Below are 27,351 nucleotides of genomic sequence, written 5' to 3'. Positions count from 1 at the left end.
ATAGTTTTTACTATTTGTGAACATATTTTCCCATGTAATAATGCAATAAGATTGGATAAGAAATCACAGTAATTATATATAATTCAATGGGAAATAGGAAAAGGAACACAGATATTTCTGGAGGAAATTTTAGCAAAAATTATCTATTTTTAGATTAACACTTCCCTGTGTTAAAAACTAGGAAAAACAGATAGCTACAGCCAAGGCTGGCTCTAGGTTTTTTGCCGCCCCAAGCAAAAAATTTTTTGGCTGCTCCCCACCCCAGCCCTGGGCTCCCCCCTGCACCCCTGGGCTCTCACCCCTCCCATCAGTGCCCTCCCCCCCCTGCACCCCCTGCCGCCCCAGCACTGGGCTCTCCCCCCCCGAAACCCACTGCCACCCCAGCCCTGGGCTCCCCACCACTAGTGCAGACTCCACCCGCTCCCTCCTCACCTCCAGCCGGTCCAGTGCTGGCAGGGTCAGGGTAAGCAGCAGGGCTCCCAGGCCGTGTCTCAGCCCAGGGTCCCTCCAGCCGGGGCTCCCGCCTCCAGGACCAACCGGAATCCGGGAGGGCAGAGCCGGGGGAACCGCCCCGGCAGGGGGCTGAGGATCCAGGGCAGGGCAGCCCCAGAGAGAGTGGAGCCCTGGAGAGTGGGACGCGGGCCCCGCATGGCAGTGGCCCGGGTACCAGTCCCCTCTAGGTCCCTGCTGCTGCTGCTGCTCCTGGCCACCCTGTCGCAGCCCCTGGGCGTCTCAGGCCGCTTCGCCCAGCCCTGGCTGCGGTGTTGGGGAGCAGCTGCCCTGTGGCACCTGCAGGCAGCTCTGTGCACCCCGCGGGGTGGTCCCCAGCCCAAGTGTCCCATGCTTGAAGCCTGCCTGGGTCAGCCACAAGGTGCAGGCGCTGCTCCCCGACATGAATCACAGCGGCCCCAGGGTGCCCCCTGCACAGGATGCGCTGCTGCTGTTGGGCTGGCTCTAGGCTTTTGCCACCCCAAGCGGGGTGTGTGGGGGGGTGAAGGCTGGCTGGAAAGCTGCCCCTGAAAATGTGCTGCCCCAAGCACATGCTTGGTTTGCTGGTGCCTAGAGCCGGCCCTGGCTTCAGCAGCCCATGCCACCTAGACAGCAGCAGACTGGATAAAAACACAAATGAATCCATCACAAGATAACTTTAGGGTATTTATTTTCAAACAATCAAGGCATGTTTAGGGCATGAATAAATTTTCAAAACTGAATTATTACATTGAAAATGTATGTAATGCATCACATTTAAAACAAAAAGTAGTCCTAGCAATGCCATGAGATGTGCCTCATACTCTGCTCAGCTAGCTCTTCAAGAAATGAGGTTCAATTGCTAATTTCAAGGAATTAGACCAGTCAGTCACTATTTGTACACAGCATCCAGGAAGGTGGTGAACAGAGAACCCAGAGGAACTGTAATGAATTTCCTGGAGCAACTTTATTTTTTAACCTGCTACAAACCACCGGACCAGGGCAGGGGATGAGGTGGACGAGGCTTTCTTCCTGCAACTAACAGAAGTTGCTAGATCACAGGCCCTGGTTCTCATGGGTGACTTTAATCACCCCGATATCTGCTGGGAGAGCAATACAGCAGTGCACAGACAATCCAGGAAGTTTCTGGAAAGCATAGGGGACAATTTCCTGGTGCAAGTGCTGGAGGAAACAACTAGGGGAAAAGCTCTTCTTGACCTGCTGCTCACAAACAGGGAAGAAATAGTAGAGGAAGCAATAGTGGATGGGAACCTGGGAGGCAGTGACCATGAGATGGTCGAGTTCAGGATCCTGACACAAGGAAGAAAGGAGAGCAGTAGAACAGAGACCCTGGACTTCAGAAAAGCAGACTTCGACTCCCTCAGGGAACTGATGGGCAAGGTCCCCTGGGAGAATAACATGATGGGGAAAGGAGTCGAGGAAAGCTGGCTGTATTTTAAAGAAACCTTATTGAGGTTGCAGGAAGAAACCATCCCGATGTGTAGGAAGAAAAGTAAATATGGCAGGCGACCAGCTTGGCTCAACAGTGAAATCCTTGCTCGTCTTAAACACAAAAGAACAGCTTATAAGAAGCGGAAGATTGGACAAATAACCAGGGAGGAGTATAAAAGTATTGCCCAGGCATGCAGGAGTGAAATTAGGAAGGCCAAATCACACTTGGAGTTGAAGCTAGCCAGAGATGTTAGGAGTAACAAGAAGGGTTTCTTCAGGTATGTTAGCAACAAGAAGAAAGTCAAGGAAAGTGTGGGCCCCTTGCTGAATGAGGGAGGGAACCTAGTGACAGAGGATGTGGAGAAAGCTAGTGTACTCAATGCTTTTTTTGCCTCTGTCTTCACAGACAAGGTCAGCTCCCAGACAGCTGCACTCTGCAGCACGGTATGGGGAGGAGGTGACCAGCTCTTCGGGACTATTTAGAAAAGCTGGACGAGCACAAGTCCATGGGGCTGGATGCACTGCATCCGAGGGTGCTAAAGGAGTTGGCCGATGAGATTCCAGAGCCATTGGCCATTATCTTTGAAAAATCATGGCGATCGGGGGAGGTCCCGGATGACTGGAAAAAGGCTAATGTAGTGCCCATCTTTAAAAAAGGGAAGAAGGAAGATCCAGGGAACTACAGGCCAGTCAGTCTCACCTCAGTCCCTGGAAAAATCATGGAACAGGTCCTCAAGGAATCAATTTTGAACCACTTAAAGGAGGGGAAAGTGATCAGGAACAGTCAGCATGGATTCACCAAGGGCAAGTCATGCCTGACTAATCTAATTGCCTTCTATGATGAGATAACCGGCTCTGTGGATGAGGGGAAAGCAGTGGATGTGCTATTTCTGGACTTTAGCAAAGCTTTTGATACAGTCTCCCACAGTATTCTTGCCAGCAAGTTAAAGAAGTATGGGCTGGATGAATGGACAGTAAGGTGGATAGAAAACTGGCTAGATGGTCGGGCTCAACGGGTAGTGATCAATGATTCCATGTCTAGTTGGCAGACGGTATCAAGTGGAGTGCCCCAAGGGTCAGTGCTGGGGCCGGTTTTATTCAATATCTTCATTAACGATCTAGAGGATGGTGTGGACTGCACCCTTAGCAAGTTTGCAGATGACACTAAACTGGGAGGAGTGGTTGATACGCTGGAGGGTAGGGATAGAATACAGAGGGACCTAGACAAATTAGAGGATTGGGCCAAAAGAAATATGATGAGGTTCAACAAGGACAAGTGCAGAGTCCTGCACTTAGGACGGAAGAATCCCATGCACTGCTACAGACTAGGGACCGAATGGCTGGGCAGCAGTTCTGCAGAAAAGGGTTGTATAAGTAGGGGCATTTCCAGCAGATCTAGAGATGTGATCATTCCCCTCTACTCAGCACTCGTGAGGCCTCATTTGGAGTACTGTGTCCAGTTTTGGGCCACACACTACAAGAAGGATGTGGATAAATTGGAGAGAATCCAGCGGAGGGCAACAAAAATGATTAGGGGGCTGGAGCACATGACTTATGAGAAGAGGCTGAGGGAACTGGGATTGTTTAGCCTGCAGAAGAGAAGAATGAGGGGGGGATTTGACAGCTGCTTTCAACTACCTGAAAGCGGGTTCCAAAGAGGATGGATCTAGACTGTTCTCAGTGGTAGAAGATGATAGAATAAGGAGTAATGGTCTCAAGTTGCAGAGGGGGAGGTTTAGGTTGGATATTAGGAAAAACTTTTTCACTAGTAGGGTGGTGAAGAACTGGAATGGGTTACCTAGGGAGGTGGTGGAATCTCCTTCCTTAGAGGTTTTTAAGGTCAGGCTTGATAAAGCCCTGGCTGGGATGATTTAGTTGGGTTTGGTCCTGCTTTGAGCAGGGGGTTGGACTAGATGACCTCCTGAGGTCCCTTCCAACCCTGAGATTCTATAATTCTATGATTCTATTTTATTTATGCTTTAAACCTCACATGACAACAAAAATATCACCCTTTCAATTGATTTATGGCCCAGAAGAAAGGTTTCCCAATAAAGCTTCACCAAATTTCATGTTATGGGCCATTAAGTGCCAGCATCTTTAATACAATTAAGTTAATTTGTGATGATTCAGTAAAGGAATACAACCCCGTCTCTATTTTTTTTACAAAAATACATTTGTTGCATCTTTAGAACCAAGAACATGAAGAGCCCGGCAGTACATTGAAATGAACAGTGGACGCTCACAGTACATTGGCTGCAAATAATATTTCTAAAGAAAAATAAACTAAAAAAAGGTTATTGTAGAAGAGATTTCTATCTACAGGAAGATAGCGTTTGAGGTTCCGGACCATGTTTTGTTAATTGACGTGAGAAGAAGAAAGGAAGGGTCATGTCTTGATTACCAATTATATGTAGCTAGAAAGTTAAAAATCATATGAATTAATGCTGACAGAAGTTCAAAGACTATTTTATAATCTTGTGTGAATTAACTTAAATATATTGCTTAATTAAATCTATTATTTTTTCACCTATTAATTTTCAAAGCTGTAGCAGGAGGTGGGTGTACGTGCCCTGCCTTCCAGAGAGAACCAGTCTATATAATAAAGAGAACGAGAGAGCAGCTGCACATGTGTAGTTGTGATGTTTATGACACATGTACATTGTAACTGAACAACCCAGTCTGACAGTTTTTAATAATTATTTTGATAAGAGAAATATTTTGGATTTCCTGAAGTAACACAGTTGAAATACAAATGGTGCCATGTAGAGAAGTTAAACCTCAATACAGATTTGAGGGAAGAATAAAAATAAATGTAAATAATTCCATTTCTAAAAATATGTTTAGATGCTTTTTTCTGAAATACTGTTGAAATGTAAATGGAAATGTTTTTGTTTATAATAACATTTTCTAATTTAGACTAATCTTTTTTTTTCATATTTTGCACTGAGATTTCACAGGGGTAGAACATTCTGGCAGGAGTAAATGATCTCCGTCCATCACCATCTGCTACCCCTGGGCAGGGGACGGGGAAAGGTGAGGGCAGCAAAACCCACCAGCTGTCTGGCAGTTTTTCTTACCAGCATCACCCTGTGCCGGGGGTGCAGCAAACACAGGGGGAGCAGGGGTGGAGGGGACGCTTTCTGGCTCTTTCCAGCAAGTGGGTCCCATTCACCCAGCCTGGGGTGGGGTCGCCAGGTGTCCGGGTTTCTACTCCAGCTGAAAAGGGAAACGGGCAGTGTCTGGTCAGCATCAAAAACTCCAGTTCCCTGCAGTAACTGGCCTCCACCACCAGGGGGCGGGAAGAGCAGCAGGGCTGGGAGGGGCCAGTCTGTGCCGCGGGGTCACTGTCAGGGACAGAGATTCCCTCCGGCCTGAGCTGGGACTGGGCAGATGATCAGGGGAGCCGCGTTTGTACCCCCAGCGCTGTAACCAGGACTGAAATAAGGGCGGAGCTTCCCGGAGAAGGTGTCAGTGAAAGTGAAGAGATGGGACCTGTCAGTCACATTGTAAAACGAGACCTCGCCCGCCTCATAGTCCAGGAAAATCCCCACCCGGCTGGGCCTGACGCTCACGGGGAGGGGGGTCAGGGGAGAGGTGAGGGCCTCGTATCGCCCACCCAACAGCCACATGACCCAGTATCCATTCCCAGGTGTGTATGTGACCTTCCCCTTCCTGTTCACAGATTCCCTACAAACCCCCAGGTCCCACTCAGTCTTGTCTCCCACCTCCACCTCCCAGTAACACCTCCCACCCACGAACCCCTCAGCGCCCAGGACACGGGGATAAGAATCAAATCTCTCAGGGTTGTCGGGCAGATCCTGGCGTGTGTTTCCGCGTCTCACACGTTTCCGATCCTCAGACAGGACGAGGTAGGGATTTGCCGTGTCTGGATCCAGAGTCACGTCCACTGGGGAGAGAGTCACAGAGTCAGGGCCGGGGGCAGGGGCTGGTCACTGGGATCAAAGGGAAATTAACCTGCGTCCCCGTTAATCGCTGTGCGGGGGGGGGTGTTGTCTGAGGGGAGTCAGGGTTCATCTGCCTGTGAGGAAATGGCAGATGCCGGGGAGGGGTGGGAAGGTGTCAGTAGGGGTGGGGAGGGGAGGGCAGCGGAGGGATGGGGAGGAAGAGCTTGATGCTGGGAGAGGAAAGGGGTGGGGCAGGTGACGGGGCAGTGGCGGAGGGGCGGAGGGGGGCAGGCACAAGGGCAATGGGGGGCAAGAGGAGCTGGCACCAGGAGGGCGGAGGAGGGTGAAGGGTGGAGCGAGGGGAGGGGGGGCAGACACAAGTGCAAGGCGGGGCAAGGGAAGCGGTGGGCACCAGGATGACGGGGTGGGGAAGGGAAGAGCAGGTTCCAGGGAGTTGCAGGGGTGAGGGGAGGCGGCCACCAGCACAGAAGAAGGGGACAGACCCCAAGGTACAGAGAAGCAAGGGAAGGGGCGGGCCCCAGGGGTGTGAGGGAATGGGGAGCGCCAATGGGGTGGGGCGGAGGAATGGGGCAGGTAGTGGGAAGGCAGAGGGGGGTAGAAGGAGGGGCTGGCACCAGGGGAAAGGGGGAGAAGGTGCAGGTGACAAGGAGAAAGAGGGGTGAGGGTAGGGCAGGGGCCAGAGGGCCATGGGGGCAATGCATGGGGCAGACCCCAGGGGAAATGGAACGGAGAGAAGGGGCTGTCATCAAGGGGGAGAGGGGCATGATGGTAGGGGTGGGGGCTGGTGTGGCGGGGGAAGGGCTAGTCACCAGGAGGGATGCAGGGGCTGAGCAGAGGGGCAGATGTAAGGAGGGGAGACAGGAGAGGGGTGGGCACCAGGGGGCAGAGTGGGGGAAGGGAGCAGGTGCACATGGGGTAGAAAGTGGGGTGTGGAGAAGGGCAGGCCCGAGGGGGCACAGGGGTGTGGAGATGTGGGCACCAGGGGACAGAGGGAGTATGAGGGGAGGGGTGGGACCCAGAGGTTAGGAGAGGGTGTGGGGAGGGGTGGGCACCAGGGGGGCAGAGATGGGGGGAAGGAAGGTCTGACACCAGGGAGCCCAAAGTGGGTCAAGGGAAGGGGTTTGCACCAGGCAGGCCGAGGGGGCAAGGGAAGGGGCGGGCACCATGGAGGCAGATGGGGGCGAGGGTAGAGATGGGCCTCAGGAGGGCAGAGGAGTGAACAGAGGGGCTGGTACCAGGGCACTAGAGGGGGTGAGGGGTGCAGGTGAGGGGTGAGGGGTGCAGGAGGCAGAGGGGCGACAGGAGGGCGGGGGAGAACTAAGGGAAGGTGGCAGGGGAGGGGTACAAGGAAGTGGCAGGCACCAGGGGTGGGGTGGGGCCATGGGACGGGGCTTTTGCCAGAGGGTGAGGGTAGGGTGGGGGTCAGGGACAGGCACTGACAGGACAGAGTAGAGGAGAGGTGGGCACTGGGGTCAGTGGGGTTGCATGAGATGGGGCAGGCACTGGGGCACATGAAGATTGAGGGAAGGGTGGTCATCACGGGGTGGGAGGGCAAGGGAAGGGCTGGGTGCCAGGGGGGCTAGAGGGGCATGAGGAGAGGGGTGAAAGTCGGGGGGTAGAGGGGACAAGCAGATGGGCAGGCAGCTATGGGGCAGGGGGTGGGGCAGGTTCCAGGGGAGACAGTCATGTGGCATGGAAAGGGGCAGGCACTGTGGCCAACAAGGGGCAAGAGGAGGCATTGGGGGCGCAGGGGGCAAGGTAAGAGGTGGGTGCCAGAGGGGCAGGTGCTGGGCGACAGAAGGGGGAAAGGACGGGGCACTTCCTGCCCCCTCCATCTGGGAGAAGCTGCACCAGGGGCCAGTCCCAGCTCACACCTGCGCAGTGCGTCTGCACTAGGGGTTTGCACGGGGGCACCAACATGGCTGAGGCACTGCTGTGCCGGGACCGTAACCCCTCCCCTCACTGGGGTTATGGATCAATAATTACAGGGTCACTGGGGCAGGGGAGCTCGACTCTGGGCTCCCAGGTGGAGCCCGACCCACTGGGTTGCGGAGTCATTCTCACTCCCACGCTCTGGCCCAGGCCCATGGCAGTGTTTAGACATGGGGCGTCTTCAGCAGGAGAGATTGAGGGAGCCCCACATCAGACACCTGGAGCCCAGCAGTTCCAGCCCTCACCTGAGGGGGGGAGACCCCCATTCCAATTCCTGCCCCACATATCAAAGTGGGGGATTGAACCTGGAGCTCCCAGCGGAGGGCCCAGCCACTGGGCTAAAGGCTAGAAGGGAAGCGTAGGCACCTTCTGTTCATTCAAACCATTCAGCAAACTCAACATGGATTTGCAAAGTTTCAGTCAATCCAAAATAATATATTGCAGCAAATAAACTTTGTCCAAAACATTTCACCCAACTCCATTTCAAACGTGTCTGAACAACTTAGGAGCCCAAACCCCAGTGACTTGCAGTGAGTGACTGTCAACATCCCCAGCAACGCAGTTACGGGCTCAGGACATCGGCTATGAAACACCCCAGAGCTGCCTTTAAATTTGCCCTAGGTAGGAAAATTCCCCTATGCCCCCAGCTCCTGATCTCACCCCAAACCAGGCTGAAAATGGAGTCTCAGCTCCAGCCTGAACTCTCTGCTCAGAGCGATTTGTCCCCTGGACTCTGCGAGCAGCACAGACCCTCTGCAGCTGCACCTGGGCGTCTCCCAGAGAGTATAATGGTCACCGAGCCCGTCTCAGAGCCCCAGGGCTCAGGTATCTCCATCTAATGACTGCACCAGCCACCCCTCTTGCTCTCATTAACTGGCCCTGGGTCAGACACGCTGGGAACTTTCACACCCAGACTCTGGAGACACTTTGGGTTCGTCTACACAGCCCATGGCAGCGAGTCTCAGAGCTGAGAGAACAGACTGAGGTTTGTGGGGCTCCTGCTATGGCACTAAAAAGAGCCATACAGACCTGGCTCAGAGTGGAGCTGGGGCTCTGAAGCCCAGGGTGTAAGTGGGGGCTTCAAACCCAGGCTCCAGCCCCAGACACAACATCTACACAGCTGTATTTAATGCTGTAGCACCCCAGCTCTGAGACTCGTCCATGATGGCTGACAGAGCAGCACAGCACAGACACCTTCCATGCCGGAGGGACATTCACTCTCCCAAGCTGGTGTCTGGAGGGCCAGCAACAGCCAAGGGTTTTCCAGCTCCCATTGCTGGAAGTGCCCAGGCACCCACAGCGACGCACTGAGGAGGGCCAGTGACTGGAAAGCGTCACCCTGACCCACCGCAGACAGGGCTGGTCCAATGCTGTGCACTGACTGTGGGCAGGACGGGCACATGAGATGGGGCTGCCTCCAGGAGCAAGGATGGGGAGACTGGCCTGGTTTCCTAGAACATTTGGGGAACAGAGGAGTCCCGGGTTATTAAATACAAATAAATGTACCCATATACCATGGGGAGGTCAGACCCAGGACTGTGGAAACCCCATTTTGTGCTGGGAAGAGTGACCCCCCCCCTCCAGGGTTAATTTGTTTTGACTGCAGGGAAAAGGGACACAGAAAAAGATGCTGCTCTACAAGAACTTTGGATTTGGGGCAGAGGGGCTGTTGCTATGGGGCAGTGAGAGTTTCTAGTACTGGGTAAAATGGGTTGCTAAGAAAGCAGGCCCTGGGGTATGAGCTTCAGAGGGAGAGGCCAGCCATGGGTTTCAGACGTCCCTCCGCTTACCAGGGATACCTTAGCCTCCCTCCCAGATTCAAAGCTTGGGAACTGGGGGCATTTGAGTAGCTTCTCCCAAGAACCTGAAAGGACTCCCCTGGAAAATGATCCAACCAGCAGCTCTAGTGCACAGCCGGCTCTCTGGGCCAGGGGAGCTGAGGCAGAAGCTAAATGTGATTCAGCATTTCTGGTGGTCCCAAGAGAAGGGTGTGACAAGGGCTCTGACAGGGCTATTGAACAGCTCTGTAATTTGCAGGCCCAGTTGCAGGTTTTCTTACTGAAACTGGCCAAGCAACAGGAGCAAACCCAGTGACCAGAGGACAGGCAGAAGGAGCTACTCACAGAGCAGGACAGAAGCCACCAGGTTGAGGCTACAGAGAGCAAACAGGTCAAGGCACCGAAAAAGAAACAGGGCTTTCAGCAGAAGAAATTCTGCTCTAGCTCCCAAGAGGCCCAGCCATTGGAGATAAAGCTCCAGCACCTGCGTAAGCAAAGGACTGATGAGATTATTCAAATGCAGGAGAAACTCACAGCTGCTGAACGTACCAAGCACCAGGCACCACCCCACGGGGAGGAAGTGACAGTTGGAATTGCCAAAACCCCTGGTCAAGGAGCCCTAGAGGAGAAGCAGCACCTGGAGACCAGAATAGTTCAGTCATTGGAGGTGCAAAGCATCAGGGAGCTGGGGAACAACAGTCTCAAGACAGCCAAGGTAGGAAATGAGCCACGCAGAGGAAAGTTACCCAGGAACCAAAATGGTAAGGGCTTGAACAAACCCTAGGCCCTGCGAAGGAGGGGCCCAGAAAGGGCTGCAGGACGTGAGTGGTGTGGCTGGGAAACTGGAGCAGGGTTTGCTGGGACACAGGAGCCTGCCACACCGGTTAGAAGGAAGAAACCTGGAGAACTGGAAAAAGGCGGTTACTCACCGTAGTAACTGGTGTTCTTCGAGATGTGTTGCTCCTATCCATTCCATGTAGGTGTGCGCGCCGCGCGTGCACGGTATCTCGGAACTTTTTACCCTAGCAACTCCGGCGGGCCGGCTGGGCGCCCCCTGGAGTGGCGCCGCTATGGCGCGTGTTATATACCCCAGCTGGCCCGTCCGCTCCTCAGTTCCTTCTTGCCGGCTACTCCGACAGTGGGGAAGGAGGGCGGGTCTGGAATGGATAGGAGCAACACATCTCGAAGAACACCAGTTACTACGGTGAGTAACCGCCTTTTCTTCTTCGAGTGATTGCTCCTATGCATTCCATGTAGGTGATTCCCAAGCCTTACCTAGGCGGTGGGGTCGGAGCGAGACGTGGCAGAGTGCAAGACTGCTGAGCCGAAGGCTGCATCGTCTCTTGATTGTTGCACCAACGCATAGTGTGCCGCGAAGGTGTGGACGGAGGACCAGGTGGCCGCTCTGAAGATTTCCTGGATTGGAACATGGGCCAGGAAGGCAGCCGAAGAGGCTTGCGCCCTAGTAGAGTGGGCCGTCAGGCGACTAGGTGGTACCCGAGCGAGATCATAGCATGCTCGAATACAAGCCGTCACCCACGAGGAAATCCTCTGTGAGGAGACCGGTTCGCCCCTCATACGCTCCGCAATTGCAACGAAGAGCTGGGTCGAACGCCTGAAAGGCTTTGTGCGGTCAATATAAAAGGTGAGGGCCCTACGGACGTCCAGGGTGTGAAGCCGCTGCTCCCGCGGCGAGGCGTGCGGCCTCGGGTAGAAGACCGGGAGGAAGATGTCCTGGTTAATATGGAAGGCCGACACGACCTTCGGGAGGAAGGCAGGATGCGGCCGGAGCTGAACCTTGTCTGCGTGGAAGACAGTATACGGGGGCCCAACCGTCAAGGCACTAAGTTCGGATACTCGCCTCAGCGACGAGGAAGGCCGTCTTCCACGAGAGATGAAGCAGGGAGCAAGTCGCCAGAGGCTCAAACGGCGGGCCCATAAGCTTGGCCAGTACCAGGTTCAAGTCCCAGACTGGCGTAGGATATCGTAAGGGTGGGTACAAACGGTCCAGGCCTTTGAGGAAGCGAGAGACCATGTTGGTGGAAAAGATGGAGCGTCCCTCAACCGGTGGACGAAACGCAGATATAGCTGCCAGGTGTACCCTCAAGGAGGAGACCGCGAGGTCTTGCTCCTTACGGGACCAAAGGTAGTCCAGGATAACCGGGATAGGGACGAGAAAGGGGTTCATGCCTTTCTGGTCGCACCAGATGGCGAAACGCTTCCATTTTGCGAGATAGGTGGATCGCGTTGAAGGCTTCCTGCTTTCAGTTAGGACTCGCTGTACCGCCTGCGAACAGTCACGCTCCACGTGAGTCAACCAATCAGGTACCAGGCTGTAAGATGCAGGGAGCGGAGGTCCGGGTGGCGAAGCCGGCCGAAGTCTTGTGTGATAAGGTCCGGCCACAATGGGAGAGGAATGGGTTCCCGGGCGGACAGCTCGAGCAGCAGGGTGTACCAATGCTGTCTCGGCCAGGCCGGAGCGATCAGTATGAGACAAGCCTTGCCCCTCCGAAGCTTTAGGAGCACCCGATGAACGAGCGGGAACGGAGGGAAGGCGTATAGGAGGTGATCCTTCCACGAGCAAAGGAACGCATCTGACAGGGAGCCGCGGGAGCGTCCCTGGAAGGAGCAGAACCGGTTGCACTTCCTGTTGGTCTCTGAGGCAAAGAGGTCTAGTTGGGGAAATCCCCACCTTCGGAAGATCGTATACACCACGTCTGGGCGGAGGGACCACTCGTGGGCGAGGAAGGATCTGCTGAGGCAGTCGGCTAACGCGTTCTGAATGCCCGGAAGAAACGACGCTGTCAGGTGAATTGAGCGGGCTACGCAAAAGTTCCACAGGCGAAGCGCTTCCGTGCAAAGCAGGGAGGAGCATGCTCCACCCTGCTTGTTGACATAGAACATCGCCGTCGTGTTGTCCGTCAGCACGGTGACACAGCGCCCGCGGAGATGGGCCTGAAAGGCCTGGCACGCCAACCGAATCGCCCGGAGCTCCCGGACGTTGATGTGCAAGGAGAGCTCCGGAGGGGACCAGAGGCCTTGCGTGTGAACGTCGCCGAGGTGCGCCCCCCAACCCATGTCCGAGGCATCTGTGGTCAAGGTGACGGAGGGACACGGCGGGCGGAATGGTACCCCTGCACAGACGACCTGAGGGGTTAGCCACCAATTGAGAGTGTCGAGGGTGGCCCTCGGGACTGTGACGATCGAGTCCATGGGGTCGCGATGTGGACGGTACACAGAGGCCAGCCAAGTCTGGAATGGACGAAGGTGCAACCTGGCATAAGCTGTCACAAAAGTGCACGACGCCATGTGGCCTAGGAGGCGAAGACAGGACCGAGCCGTCGTCGTGGGAAAGGATTGGATATCCCTGATGCAAGCCACCAGAGTCTGGTACCGAGTGAGCGGAAGGCAGGCCTTGGCCAACTGCGAGTCCAGGACCGCTCCGATGAACTCCACCCTTTGAGCTGGAGTCAAAATGGACTTCTCGAAGTTGACAAGCAGGCCCAGCTCTCGAAACAGAGACAGTATATCGGTCACGTGGTCTGCTACCAGCTGACGCGATGGGCTGCGAATCAACCAATCGTCGAGGTACGGATACACGTGCACCCGACGACGACGGAGGGCCGCGGCAACCACCGCCATACACTTGGTGAAGACCCTCGGGGCGGTGGAGAGGCCGAAGGGAAGCACCGCAAACTGGTAGTGCCTGTCGTTCACCATGAATCGGAGGTATCAACGGTGAGGGGGATAGATCGCGACATGGAAATATGCGTCTCTCATGTCGAGGGCGGCAAACCAGTCTCCTGGATCCAGGGAGGGAATAATAGGCCCCAGGGATACCATGCGGAATTTGAGTTTTAGCAGGTACCGGTTGAGCTTCCGGAGGTCCAGGATTGGACGAAGACCTCCTTTTGCTTTGGGGATGAGGAAATAACGGGAATAAAAACCCCTGCCCCGCCGGTCGGGCAGCACCTCCTCTATGGCACCCAAACTCAGCAGAGTCTCGACCTCTTGTAGGAGGACTTGCTCGTGAGTGGGGTCCCTGAAGAGGGACAGGGAGGGAAGGTGGGAAGGAGGGGGCGAAACAAACTGGAGGCGGTACCCGGATTGGACCGTACGGAGGACCCAGCTGTCCGATGTTAAGCGGGCCCATGCCGGGAGGAAATGGGAGAGGCTGTTGGAAAACAAAGGGGAAGGATCCACTGGAGAGACTGAAGAGCCGTCCCCGGGCGTCCCATCAAAACCCCTGCTTAGGCCCTTGAGGGGCCTTAGAGGACGTCTGGGACTGGTTGCGCCCGCTGCCTGATGGTCGGCGGCGCGTCAGGTTGGTCCGGCGGCTATTATAAGGTCGGGATCTGGCCTGAGTAAACTGCCGGGATGGTTGTCTGCGGAAGGATTGTCTCTGGGTCGCTGGTGTGTGCATCCCCAGTGTTCGGATAGCCACGCGACCGTCCTTAAGGGTCTGTATACGGGAGTCTGTCTTTTCAGAGAACAACCCTTTCGTTTCAAACGGCAGGTCCTGGAGGGAGTACTGCACCTCCGGGGCCAAGGTGGAGGATTGCAGCCAGGAAATCCGCCGCATAGTGACCCCAGAGGCAAGGGTGCGGGCTCCAGAGTCCGCCGAGTCTAGCGCAGCTTGGATGGAGGAGCGCGCGGACTTTTTACCGTCCTCGAGGAGGGCGCTGAACTCCTGACGGGAGGTCGCCGGGACAAGTTTGGTTAACTTTGAGAGCGAGAGCAGCATCTCGTAGGTATATTGGGCCAGCAATGCCGACTGATTGGCAATGCGGAGCTGCAGGCCCCCCGCCGAATAGATCTTACGGCCCAAGAGGTCCATACGTTTAGCGTCCTTGGACTTGGGGGTTGCAGCCGGTTGACCGTTACGCTCCCGGTCGTTCACCGACTGGACAACCAGGGAGTCCGGAGCCGGATGAGTATACAAATACTCGTACCCTGTGGGGGGAACCGAGTATTTGCGCTCTACGCCTCGGGCAGTAGGCGGGATGGACGCCGGCGTTTGCCAGATGGTGGTGGCGTTACACTGAATTGTCCGAATAAAAGGGAGGGCCACTCGCACGGGGGCCTCAGACCCAATGACGTTAGTAACCGGGTCGTCATTTTCCACAACTTCCGCAACTGGAAGGTCAATGGACTGCGCGACCCTACGGAGCAGGTCTTGATGCGCCTTTAAGTCTATTGGTGGTGGGTCTGCCGTCGACGAACCTGCGACCGCCTCGTCCGGTGACGAGGACGACGAGAGACCCGGGCCCGCAGGTTCTGGTGGTGGCTCGTCCACCAGTGGAGCAGGAACCTCTGAGGCTGGCTGCACCGCCGGGAGTGGCAGCGAATTTCCCGGTATTGGCGATGGCCGGGCCTTACTGACAGTCGCTTCTGGCACGCGACGCTCAGAACCCGGAGGCCGTGTGGGCAAGGGTGGGCCTTGTGTCTCATGTTGTGCCCAAGGAACCCAGAAACCCCACTGTTGTGGGCCATAGGCTTGACCTGGGGTGTCCGCTCTGAGGCCCGCTCCGCTGCCGCCCTGGGATACGACCGAGGCCTGGCATGACCACTGGGGGGCCGATGCGCTCAACGAGTGTCCTGTTGACGGCCGGTGCGCGTCTGCTGGTGGTGCCGTCGGGCGATGCCTGTCCTCGCGGTACCGGGAGCACGACCGGGACCAACGGTCGCATCGGTGCCGGGACGGCGACCTGCTGCGGCTTCGGTGCCGGGAAGCGCTGCGGTCGTGGCGTCTGGAGTGGCTGCGGTCCCGGTGCCTGGAGCGGCTGCGGTCACGGTGCCGAGAGCAGCTGCGGTCACGGTGCCGGGAAAGACTGCGGTCACCGTGGTGCCGTGATCGATCTCGAGACGCAGACCTTCTCCGGTACCGGCGACTGGGGCTTCGAGATCGGTACCTCGACGCCGAGCGGTACCGTGAACGGGATCGGCGCCGAGACGAGGAACGGTCCCGAGGTGTCGACCGGCGCCTGGATCGAGGCTGGCGAGAAGGTGACCGGCTACGAGAGCGGGACCGACTGAAGACCCTTGCGCGGTGTTCCTCGGCGCCTAGGCGTCGCATCATGGCTGGCTTCCCAGCAGAGCGTACAGCCCGCACCGGCGGTGCCGGGAGCCGGAGGCTCGGCGCCTCTGTCAAAGCAATAAGCTCCCGCGCCTGTGAGTATGTCTCCGGCGTGTTCGGGAGTCCAAGCTCGACCTCGGGTGGTGCCGGGGAGCAGGGGGTGGCCGGGCTCAACGGCTCTTCTGGTGCCGGAGCCGCCGGGCCCGTGCACTGCGAGTGCACCGTCACCGCCGGAGCCGCAGGTGTTGGCAGTGGCTGGGTGACCGGTCCCGAAGTTGAGGCTTTAGCCACCGCTGGTGCCTTCTTTTTGCGCACCGGGGACGGGGAGCGGTGCCGCGACGCCGGTGCCGGTTTCGGCGGACGGGATGCCTCCGAGCTGTGCCGGGTCGGTGCCGCCGGTGCGCTACGTACCGAAGCTGATTTAGGCGCCGCAGGGATCGGTGCCGGTGGACGCAGTGCCGACTCCATCAGGAGCTGCTTAAGCCTGGAGTCCCGCTCCTTTCTGGTCCGCGGTTTAAAGGCAGCACAAATGGGGCACTTGTCGGTACGATGAGATTCCCCCAGACAACGGAGGCAGGAATCGTGAGCGTCCTCAACTGGCATCAACTGCTGACAAGCCGAGCACGGCTTGAATCCCGGTGTCTGGGGCATGAGCCCACACCGGGTGGGGGGAAAAAGGAGGGGAACCCCCCCCTAATTCCTTAACTACCTTAACTAACTAAACTATGAACTAAACTAACTAACTATATACAAAAAACGGAGAAAACTGCTTGGGGCGTGGAGGACTAACAGAGCACTCCACAGTTCCAGCTAACCGTCACGGGCGGGAAGAAGGAACTGAGGAGCGGACGGGCCGGCTGGGGTATATAACACGCGCCATAGCGGCGCCACTCCAGGGGGCGCCCAGCCAGCCCGCCGGAGTTGCTAGGGTAAAAAGTTCCGAGATACCGTGCACGTGCGGCGCGCACACCTACATGGAATGCATAGGAGCAATCACTCGAAGAAGAACAGAGGGTGTCTGCAACTGAGCTGGGAGGTGAGATTCCCAGCTCATGTAAACGTACCTGCACTAACTCTGCTCAGGCTAGCACACTGAAGCTAGCATGCTAATAGAAACAGTGTAGCCGGGCTAGGAAGAGCAGCTCGGGCCAGCTGCCTGAGTATGTACCAAGGGGGCTGGGCAGGTTTCTACTCAGGCAGTAGCTGAAGCTGCCACCTGTGCTACCCTGGCCACATGGCTATTTTTAGGTGCTAATTCAGGTACATCTACATGAGCTGGGAATCTCACCTCTTAGATCAAATGTAGACATTTGCTAATAGAGGAGAAGGAACAGCTCCTGGAATAAGTTAAAGAACTAGACAGACAGAAGCTGATGGCTCAGGAGCGGTCAGAGGTGCAGGCTGAGGGCTCTGGTGTGTGCGATAAAAGAGAGCCCAGCAATAAATCACCAGGAGGCTGCATTTACACAGGGGAGTGCAGTGATGCTGTGGGTGTCCTGAGAGGCTGTTTAGTGGAATGAGTGGATCACACACTGAAGGGCTGGATGTCAACAGGCACAGATACAGAGGTGCTGGCTACAAAGGAAGCTGCACTAGTGGCCGTGTCCTCTACAGCGACCCAACAAACCCACCCACTAATGGCCTGGGAAGAGCTAGAAGAAAAGGTTGCTGCAGCTGAGGGGAGCAGGACAGAAGGCCTTGCACAGCTGAGCACCTTCCAGGCCTAGAGGAGATGCACTGACAAGGGACTGGAGCTCTGCCCAAGCTATCCAGCAGGAGCAGGAGCACTGGAAGGTGACCGGGGAACAGCAATGTTTGTTCTTGCAGAAGGAGCTGACTAATCTCCAGAACCAGCTTAAGATCGAGTGTGGAATGAAGCTCAGCTCTGACACGCATACAAAGCAGGAGAGCCCAGAGGCCTTGTGGAAAGAGATGAAATTCTGTCAGACAGCAGGCACGGCTTCTCCAGAAAACAGAGCAGCTGGGCAGCAAGCTACACCAGCTGGCTGGAGACAAGGACAGCTCTGTGGTGGGTGCAGAGGTACAGGTCCATCGCGTGGAAGATGGACTGTCTGAGGTGGGGATTCCACCTGCTGGAGGGAAAAGTCACCATAAAACACATGTCCAAGAGGAAGTTGAAATAGAAAGGGAAGAAACTGGGGACCTCTCCCCACAGAGACCTGAAAGAGCAACACAAAGCCCAAACCAGCACTGGGCTAAACCGAACTCCATCCTACAGGAAAAGGGGAGGAGCAGAAAGGCCCTTTCCCAGCTGCTAACGTTACACCAGCCATGTGGGCAGAAGAGGATCTGAAATGTGCTCCCAGAGCTCATTTACTGAAGGCTGCAGGGAAAAAAGCTGTGCTCAGTAACAATTAGAGATACTAATCAGGAGCTCACTGAATGAAAGACAAACTTAACTCCAAAGGCACATGTGTGAGTGTGTCCTGGGAGGCAGCTGTTGGAGGGACCTTGTAGCTAGATGGGGCTGTGTGTAACTGACCTTATTTACGCTAACCTCACTCATACCTGGCAGAGCATTAAAGGGCCTTGTGATGAGCACGTCTGGTGTGTATCTGGCTGCGGGGGAAGCTCTGTAGCCAGCCCGTATCTGTTACAGCAGCATGACGGCAATGGTGGAAGCCCGGTGCTATTGCCTACTTCTGCTATGGCCAGAGGGCCTGTCTCACAGAGTACAAGTTGTTCTGAACTAGGCCATGCTGAAAACTATGGGGGATTTTGCCGTCACATGAGCTACACAGGACTATGGGGAACACAACTCCTGGTCTCTTCATTTTTTTTCACAATTCAGTGATGAGAATAAAAATATGGCCAAGGGCCTTGTAGGTTTCCTTGTGGCAGAAGGGCCGGAAGTCCCCCCTGGCTGCAGAACATAACCAAGTGTTAGCCATGGTCAAGCCTGCCTTTAGGTAGACTGGGCGAAGGGAGGTCATGGGGGCCGGCCCTTTAAGGGGAGTCATGGCCCAGCCTACCTGTGACAGGCTCCTGTAAGGGAGAACCAGCCAACCCAGCCCCACCTGGAAGTAACTAAATCCCTAGGTGGCTGGTTGGCAGCTAAACAGCTAATAAGTCTGATAAAGAGTTACCAGGGCTCAGCTGGAGGGATCCCAGAAATGGGAAGCTGCTGAAGAGAGGAGATCCTAGGAGAGCTCACAGAGCAAGGAGCCAGGAAGGTGTGGGTCTAGAGAGAGGAGCTCTTCTAAGGGGGAGGAGCTGCCAGAGATGACATTGATAGAAACAGCAGCTGTATGAGGACAGAGCCCTGCAGGTGAGGGCTGCAGGGAACAAAGGTACAGTCTGAACTGAACCTGGCTCCAGGATCGAGGGTGGGGGCGCCTGACTGGAGGAGAGTGAGGACCTTGAATTAGAGCCAGAGGCTGGAGCAGAGTAAAGGAAAAGATTTTATTTTGGGATTATCAGGACTCAGAGTGGACCCCAGCAGGGGACTTTTGTCTCAGCCCTTTTGGACTGTGGGGAGCAGTTTAAGGAGGGCTGGAGGGAGTAAACTGAGGCAGGGCAGTTGCAGGGCCACCCAGAACCAGCTGAGGGGGAACTTGGGGGAGCCACCCCATGATGAGTCTGCGCAGCTGGCCCCCATTTAACAGAACTGCTGCCTGTTCCCCAGGCAGACAGAGCCTCACTCTCTCCAGTCTGTCTGCTTGGGCCCAATGGAGCCTGCGTCCCTGAGTGAGAACCTGGAGCAACTCAGCACAGGGTGGTGCCTCCCACCTGACTCCTGGCCTCCCCATCCCAGCTCTCAGGCTGTTCCCTCTTCCCTGCAGCCTGCGGTGTCTCTGAGCCTGCTGCCCCTGCCCTCTGGCAGCCCCTGCCCTGTGCGTACTGAGCCCATGGATGGCTGGATATTGAACTGAGGGTGTCCCAGGGCCCAGCACGGAGCCAGCAGGGTCACTACAATACTCCATCTGACCCAGCCAGACAGGCCCAAGGTTGCGCTGGGATTGCACCATCTTAGCGTTTGTGGCTCCCCTTGAGGGGCCTTGTCCGCACTCAGACTGGGAGCCGTTATGGGGCGGCAGCCCCTTGTTCTGTCTCTGCAGCGCCTGGCTCACGCATGGGCTCTATATCAATAACACTCACTGTCTAGACCCTAAGGTCTGTATGGCAGCACGAGGCCTTCCCCATTGCACACGGGGACCCGGGGGTGCAGGGAGCCCTGGTTACTCTGCCCCACACATTCACCCAGCGACTCCCCTGAGCTGCTAGACCTGGGTCCCTGGGGTCAGAGTGAAGGCAGTCGAGTGGCACTGACTGGCCAGGGCTGGTGGGGTGGGTGGAAGGAAAGGGTTAATCCAAGTGTGGTGGCACTTTAAGAGTAACAAGAGGGGTTTCTTCAGGTATGTTAGCAACAAGAAGAAAGTCAAGGAAAGTGTGGGCCCCTTACAGAATGAGGGAGGCAACCCAGTGACAGAGGATGTGGAAAAAGCTAATGTACTCAATTTTTTTTGCCTCTGTCTTCACAAACAAGGTCAGCTCCCAGACTGCTGCACTGGGCAGCACAGTGTGGGGAGAAGGTGACCAGCCCTCTGTGGAGAAAGAAGTGGTTCGGGACTATTTAGAAAAACTGGACGAGCACAAGTCCATGGGGCCGGATGCGCTGCATCCGAGGGTGCTAAAGGAGTTGGCGGATGTGATTCCAGAGCCATTGGCCATTATCTTTGAAAACTCATGGTGATCAGGGGAGGTCCTGGATGACTGGAAAAAGGCTAATGTAGTGCCCATCTTTAAAAAAGGGAAGAAGGAGGATCTGGGAACAACAGGCCAGTCAGCCTCACCTCAGTCCCTGGAAAAATCATGGAACAGGTCCTCAAGGAATCAATTCTGAAGCACTTAGAGGAGAGGAAAGTGATCAGGAACAGTCAGCATGGATTCACCAAGAGCAAGTTATGCCTGACTAACCTAATTGCCTTCTATGAGGAGATAACTGGGTCTGTGGATGAAGGGAAAGCAGTGGATGTGTTATTCTTTGACTTTAGCAAAGCTTTTGATATGGTCTCCCACAGTATTCTTGCCAGCAAGTTAAAGAAGTATGGGCTGGATGAATGGACTATAAGGAGGATAGAAAACTGGTTAGATTGTTGGGCTCAACGGGTAGTGATCAATGGTTCCATGTCTAGTTGGCAGCCAGTTTCAAGCAGAGTGCCCCAAGGGTCGGTTCTGGGGCCGGTTTTGTTCAATATCTTCATTAATGATCTGGAGGATGGTGTGGACTGCACTCTCAGAAAGTTTGCAGATGACACTAAACTTGGAGGAGTGGTAGATATGCTGGAGGGTAGGGATAGGATACACACCTAGACAAATTAGAGGACTGGGCCAAAAGAAACCTGATGAGGTTCAACAAGGACAAGTGCAGAGTCCTGCACTTAGGATGGAAGAATCCCATTCACTGTTACAGACTAGGGACTGAATGGCTAGGAAGCAGTTCTGCAGAAAAGGACACAGGAGTTACAGTGGACGAGAAGCTGGATATGAGTCAACAGTGTGCCCTTGTTGCCAAGAAGGCAAATGGCATTTTGGGCTGTATAAGTAGGAGCATTGCCAACAGATCGAGGGACGTGATCATGGCCCTCTATTCGACATTGGTGAGGCCTCATCTGGAGTACTGTGTCCAGTTTTGGGCCCCACACTACAAGAAGATTGTGGAAAAATTGGAAAGAGTACAGCGGAGGGCAATAAAAATGATTAGGGGGCTGGAGCACATGACTTATGAGGAGATGCTGAAGGAACTGGGATTGTTTAGTCTGCAGAAGAGAAGAATGAAGGGGGATTTGATAGCTGCTTTCAACTACCTGAAAGGGGGTTCCAAAGAGGATGGATCTAGACTGTTCTCAGTGGTAGAAGATGACAGAACAAGGAGTAATGGTCTCAAGTTGCAGTGGGGGAGGTTTAGGTTGGATATTAGGAAAACCTTTTTCACTAGGAGGGTGGTGAAGCACTGGAATGGGTTACCTAGGAGATTCCACCACCTCCTTTCCTTAGAGGTTTTTCAGGTCAGGCTTGACAAAGCCCTGGCTGGGATGATTTAGTTGGGAATTGGTCCTGCTTTGAGCAGGGGGTTGGAATAGATGACCTCCTGAGGTCCCTTCCAACCCTGAGATTCTATGATACCTGGCCTTGGCTGGTTTCTGCCCTCTGGGTGCAGCACAGGGCATGTCTCTCTGAGCAGGTCCGTGCCCACTCACTTGCCCTTTGCCACAGACACAGACACAAACACAGATATGGGGGGGAGGGATAGCTCAGTGATTTGAGCATTGGCCTGCTAAACCTAGGGTTATGAGTTCAATCCTTGAGGAGACCACTTAGGGATCTGGGGCAAAAAATTAGTCCTGCTAGTGAAGGCAGGGGGCTGGACTCAATGACCTTTTGAGGTCCCTTCCAGTTCTAGGAGATTGGTATATCTATTATTATTATTATTAACCCAGGTGCTGAGGGAAGGAGCAGCCCCAGCAACACTGCATTGGCGTTGGCACAGGCTGAGCCTGCGAGCGCAGCAGCAGAGGCAGCATCAGCTCAGCCATTGAGAGCAGCAGCTTCCCCACCTAAAGGGGAGGGGTCAGTGTTGGGACAACAGGCCAGGCTGGGTCAGGGGCTGGGAGCTCTGGCAGTAAGTGCAGTACCAGCACCAATGGCCCTGGCCATCTGGGAACAGCCATTGAGTCTCTCAGAGACCAGGACCCTGCCCGGCAGGGGGAAGTGTGGCAGGAGGCTCCCCAGGGGCTGGAGAGTCCCTAGAATGAGGCATCGAGGAGACGGGCTCAGGATCTCAACAGGCTCAGGGGCCAGGGGTGTGAAATTGCCCAGAGAACCCAGCCATGCCCAGGGCCCTGTGCCCATAGACTGCGCTGGGCTGGATGCAGCAAGGGTGAGGAGGGAAGCAGGGCTGGCAATGGCAGGGATCTGAAATAACCCAGAAGGAGCATTTGGCCTTCCTGACTCTAGCCTTGCCCGGTCATTCTGTCCTGATCACTGCCACCAACTCCTCCTCCTCCTCATTCTGGCCCACCACATAAACATCAATGGCTCACGTTTTAGGTTCTTTTGCAAAAAAAAAAATCTAAATATATGAATGTGCCGATAGAGATGCTGTAGAATGGTTGTCTTCCTTCCCAAGCTGGGGTGTCTGTGACTTTGCTAAATGTGTTAATAAACTATTTGTAAATCTAAGAGTTCCTAGAGTGTGAGTGTGCAGCTGTGCACAGCGGGGTTCCCGACTATGTCATGATTTAAATAATACTGGGCCTGATCTTGGGACAAAAACCCTCAAAGTGACAACTACAAATTCATAAGTAATCAGTATAATCAATATGGAATCTCTAGATTGGGCTACAGGCCCCCTCACACCCACTGCTGTCCCCTTCACTCGCTCCACTCCTTGTCCCCACCCCCCAGCTCTGCTCTGCCCACCCCTCATCCAACACCTCCTGCTGCTCCCCCACTGCCAGCCCCACTCACCCTCCTTCTCCCTTTGTTCCCTTCTCCCACCAGCTCCCGCTGCACCCCGAACAAACTCCCTGCTGCTGAGCATCATCCAACCGCTGCCTCCTCCTTCCTGCCTCAGAACCCCCTGCTCTCACCTGCTTCCCAGCTCCGACTGCCCCCCACACTCCTGTGCTGCTTTAATTCACACACCCAGGCACTGGGCACTAGCACAGTGCAAGGTCCTTGTCCTATGGTGGCATATGAGACCCAAGCTCCATGACAGTCCCCTGGCCTCATGGAGCTCTGCTCCCCAAGCCCTCCCCTGTCACTGCCCCTCCCTGGCCAGTCCAGTGTCCTGTCTGTTATCGGGGTAGTGAACGGATGCTCTTGTGGATAAAGTGCTGATCTAGGAACCAGCAGATCTAGGCCCAGCTTTGCCACAGCAGGGGGGAGTCAGGGCTTGAGGCCCCTGGGAGGGGGGCTGATGGGAGGCTTCTCCTCTTTCCCTTAGAAGCAGGTATGAAAGTAACTTAAATTTCTTACAGGCACTGTCCTATGGCAACTGCCCCTTGGGGAAGGGGCTCAGGGCAGGGGGTTGGGGCAGTGCCACTTAGGACTGTGGGTGCTGGCTTGGGCTGAGGCCTCACCCCTCTGCCCCTGGTCATCTGGTTGCTGGGGCCAGGAGTCACAGGGGGTGGTGGTTTGGGGGAGGAGGGTAGAAGGGGAGGGATGGGCCGCCCATGCCCATCACCGCCCAGTGTTGCCCTGCCGGCAGCATCCAGAGCCCCGCCCCCAGCCAGCCAATCTCTTACCGGTGCATTGCACCGGGGTACCCCGGTTCACTTTCACCTTTGCTTGGAAGTAACTTTAAGAATTTTTCTACATGGGGGAAAGCCCTGAGTAGCTAGTGCAGAACAGTTAATCAGCACTAGCTGCCTGCGCGGACACTCTGATTCCATGCTAAGAGTGCCCTTGTCTGCTTTGGGTTAATCCCCATTGGAAGATACAAGTGCAGAATATTCCACACTAGCTATTCTGGGCCCTTCCCCATGAATTCCCCACGCTGAGAAGCCCTAAGTGTGGGGAGAGGAGGTTTAAATTCCTTGTTCCTCACCCCGGCAACCCTTCTAGAGCCACCAGCTGCTCCTCTGCCCTCCACCCACTCTCTGCCACTGCATCCAGCTCATCGGCTGGAGGTTTCTGCCAAACAATGGCCAGTATTGAAATAAACAATGTATTAACTAGAGGCTTAAAATAGCAGCAGAGAGCAGTTAAACAATTATCTGTTTGCACCAGCTCCCCCCTGCCCCCAGCAGGTACCCTGGGGGGCTGTGAATAACCAAGCTCCTCAAAGTTTCACACAATCACATTTTGCCCGACCCCTTAGATATTATGAGAGCTGTAAGAGGACTGAGCAGCGACCGAGTATCCCAGAGGAATAGGTTTGAGAGTGTGGCAGTATCAGTGTTAGTTACCTGCATATCCTTGGGCTCTGGTGAGTCCTGAAATAATCAGAAATGAGAATTTACACAAACAAAATGCAGACTCAGCAAGTCTCAAACTGTTAAAAACAAACCCCACAACCAGAAGCAGCTTACCCAGTTCTGCCAGAGGGTCCATGGGAACAAGAGGAGAGAAAAGGGAAAAAAAGAACATAAATGAATCAGCAGGAGAGATTCTCAGTAACAAAAGTGCCCTGTTCTAAACCCACATTACATTGGCCTCAGTGGGAATTTTGCCTGAGTAAGGACAGCAGGATTGGGATCCTAATCACTAGTTATTTCTCCTTTATTGCATCTGATCCTGCAAACCCTCCCCCCAGAAATCAATGGGGCCACACCTGTGGGGATCACTCATGTGGGGGGGGGGGTCAGATAAAGGGCCCAGTTCTTTCCCCTGCTCCAGTCACTGTGCTGGGATGGTGCCGACTGACTAGAACCAGGCCCTGGACATCAGAGAATAACCCTGCTGAAGGGAGAGCCCAGCCGAGATAAAGCAGCATAGCTGGCTCCTGTGTCAACTGCCCCCCTCCCCTGCCATCCTGGTGTAGGGGGAGTGTCAGGGCTCGGAGGGGCTGGGTGTGTGTGTGCTGGAGCAGGGCAGGGCAGGGCACATCACCAATTCTCAGGGCCCACAGCCAGCTGGAGCAAATTAGAACAGCCCCTGGGGCAGCCTGAGAACCAGGGAGCCATAACCAGCTCCCTCACTGCCCCCACCCCAAGCAGGTCATGGACCTGCAGGGATCAATGGGGCTGCACCTGTGGGGATCACTCATGTGAGTCCGGGGGGCAGAATGGGGCCATTAGTGATAAGGGGCCCAGTTCTTTCCCCTGCTCCAGTCACTGTGTGCAAGGATTGTGCAAACTGGCTGGAACCAGGCCCTGGACATCAGAGAATTCCCCTGCCATAGGGAGAGCCCAGATGGGATAAAGCAGCATATCTGGTTCCTGTGGAGGGGGAGTGTCAGGACTGGGAGGGTCTGGGGTGTGTATGCTGGGGCAGGGCAGGGAACATCACCAATTTTCAGGGACCACGGCCAGCTGGAGTGAATCAGAACAGCCCCTGGGGCAACCTGAGAACCAGGAGCCAGAATCAGCTCCTGCCCTGCCCCCACCCCCCGCCTCGAGCAAGTCCTGGCCCAGCAGAGAACCTGGGCCTGCAGCTCAAATAATTCTTCCTTCATAAGTGACTCCATCCTTTGGGTGATGCAGGCACTCAGAAACCCTTGGGGTCACCCAGCAACTCCTGCTGGCTTCAGTGGGATCAGACCCATGTGGCTGATCCTACAGCTGCTGTGTGTGGAAGCCAACAGGGCCCAATCCTGCTCCAAGGAGACCGAGGGGTGCAGGATAACATCCACGGGGAGCTCACCAGGCTGGGTCCCATTGGTATAAAAGAATCATTGTTCTCGTTACAGGGTCTCTCCAGTGTCAGTAAGTGATGTTTGTTTGTTTGCTTTTTAAAGGTATTTCCAAGGGTTAATGTTGTGAATAATAAAACTGTTAATATTCATATTTCAATTCCAAAAATTTCCCATCCATTATGTCTGGGTAACATCTGGATTTCCCCTTGTCGTGTACGTTACCTGTCTCAGTAACACATTAATGTTTTACACTAACACATCTTTGCGCACACAGCGCTGAGTGTTCCTTTTCCAATTTAAAGCATAATCAAAACTAGTACAAATGCCCTCACCTTTTGCTGCCTCGTATTCCGCTGGAAAGTCAAAGACATCGGGAGTTAATGTTGAGTCTCAAAACTTAATGGGCAACAGTCAAACTAAAAGCGACGTCTCCCTCACTGGTGATACGAGTGTTTTGGAAGATTTGCCCATAAGACACTAAGCACAGCACAGCACAGGAGCCGGCTGCTTATGGGTGAATGGACTGAAGCTGTCCTGCCCCATCTGTTATATCTACTGCGTTATACACCTCAGATACTGGACAGGTAAACCTGGACCAGAGAGCAGCACTTCCTGGCTCCATGCCATTACTCATCTCCGGCCGTGCCACATTGGTCCCTGCAACACCCCCCCCACCTCGTTCCCCGTCCTCTGCATGCGAACGCATGCGCACACACACACACACACACACACACACACACACACACACACACACACACACACACCTTTAAGCCCCACCCCAGGCCATAACTCCAGTCTCCTGCTCCACTGCACATTGTTATTTGCATTCAAGTAGCATCTACAGGTCGCACTCAGTGCCAGGCCTCATGGTGCTAGGACCTGTACATACACACTCAGGGCCAGGGCCGATCGCGCTAGGTCCTGAACACACACACTCAGGGCCGGGCTTCTTTGAGCTAGGTCCTGTACACACACATTCAGGGCCAGGCCCACCACATGCCCAGCCAGGAGAGATTCTAGGGGTCACAGCACAGCTGGGTTTGGAGGAGGGATTGAAGAGAGAAGGGGGCAGCTTTACAAATACCGATGAGGTGTTTTTCTGTACATGGATTGGGAAGGGGGAGAAAACACTAAGGTGTTTCAGGAAGAAGCAGACAGACGGATGACCCAGGCTGTGGGTGACCAGACACCCCAATATTATCAGGACCATCCCAATATTAGGGGCTTTGTCTTATATATACACAACTATCCCCCGCCCTCGCCCCCTCCCCTCCACACACACTAAATGTGTCTAGATTTTTCACACTTACTATCTGGTCACCCTACCCAGTACCCAGGCTGGCTGCCAGGAGAAAAACAAAATAGGAAGCCCAGTGGCAGTACAGCTCCATCTGGAAG

General features: G+C 54.9%; 1 protein-coding gene across 1 annotated transcript in view; it reads right to left on the bottom strand.

Moving 5' to 3' along the window:
* Positions 1-5,247: 5,247 nt before the first annotated feature.
* Positions 5,248-27,351, bottom strand: part of LOC120394616 (butyrophilin subfamily 1 member A1-like) — a 42,655-nt gene continuing 20,551 nt past the window's right edge. The window contains exons 8-11 of the mRNA XM_039518857.1: positions 26,286-26,306; positions 24,689-24,694; positions 24,566-24,592; positions 5,248-5,827 (exon numbers count right to left, since the gene is read on the bottom strand). Of these exons, the coding sequence (XP_039374791.1) occupies positions 5,268-5,827; positions 24,566-24,592; positions 24,689-24,694; positions 26,286-26,306 (614 nt within the window). The 3' untranslated portion in view covers positions 5,248-5,267. The remainder of the gene's footprint in view (positions 5,828-24,565; positions 24,593-24,688; positions 24,695-26,285; positions 26,307-27,351) is intronic.

Source organism: Mauremys reevesii, unplaced genomic scaffold, assembly GCF_016161935.1.
Source record: "Mauremys reevesii isolate NIE-2019 unplaced genomic scaffold, ASM1616193v1 Contig7, whole genome shotgun sequence".
NCBI lineage: Eukaryota > Metazoa > Chordata > Testudines > Geoemydidae > Mauremys > Mauremys reevesii.
The sequence above is the reverse complement of the archived record's forward strand: the minus strand, read 5'-3'. Positions and strand labels throughout refer to the sequence as shown.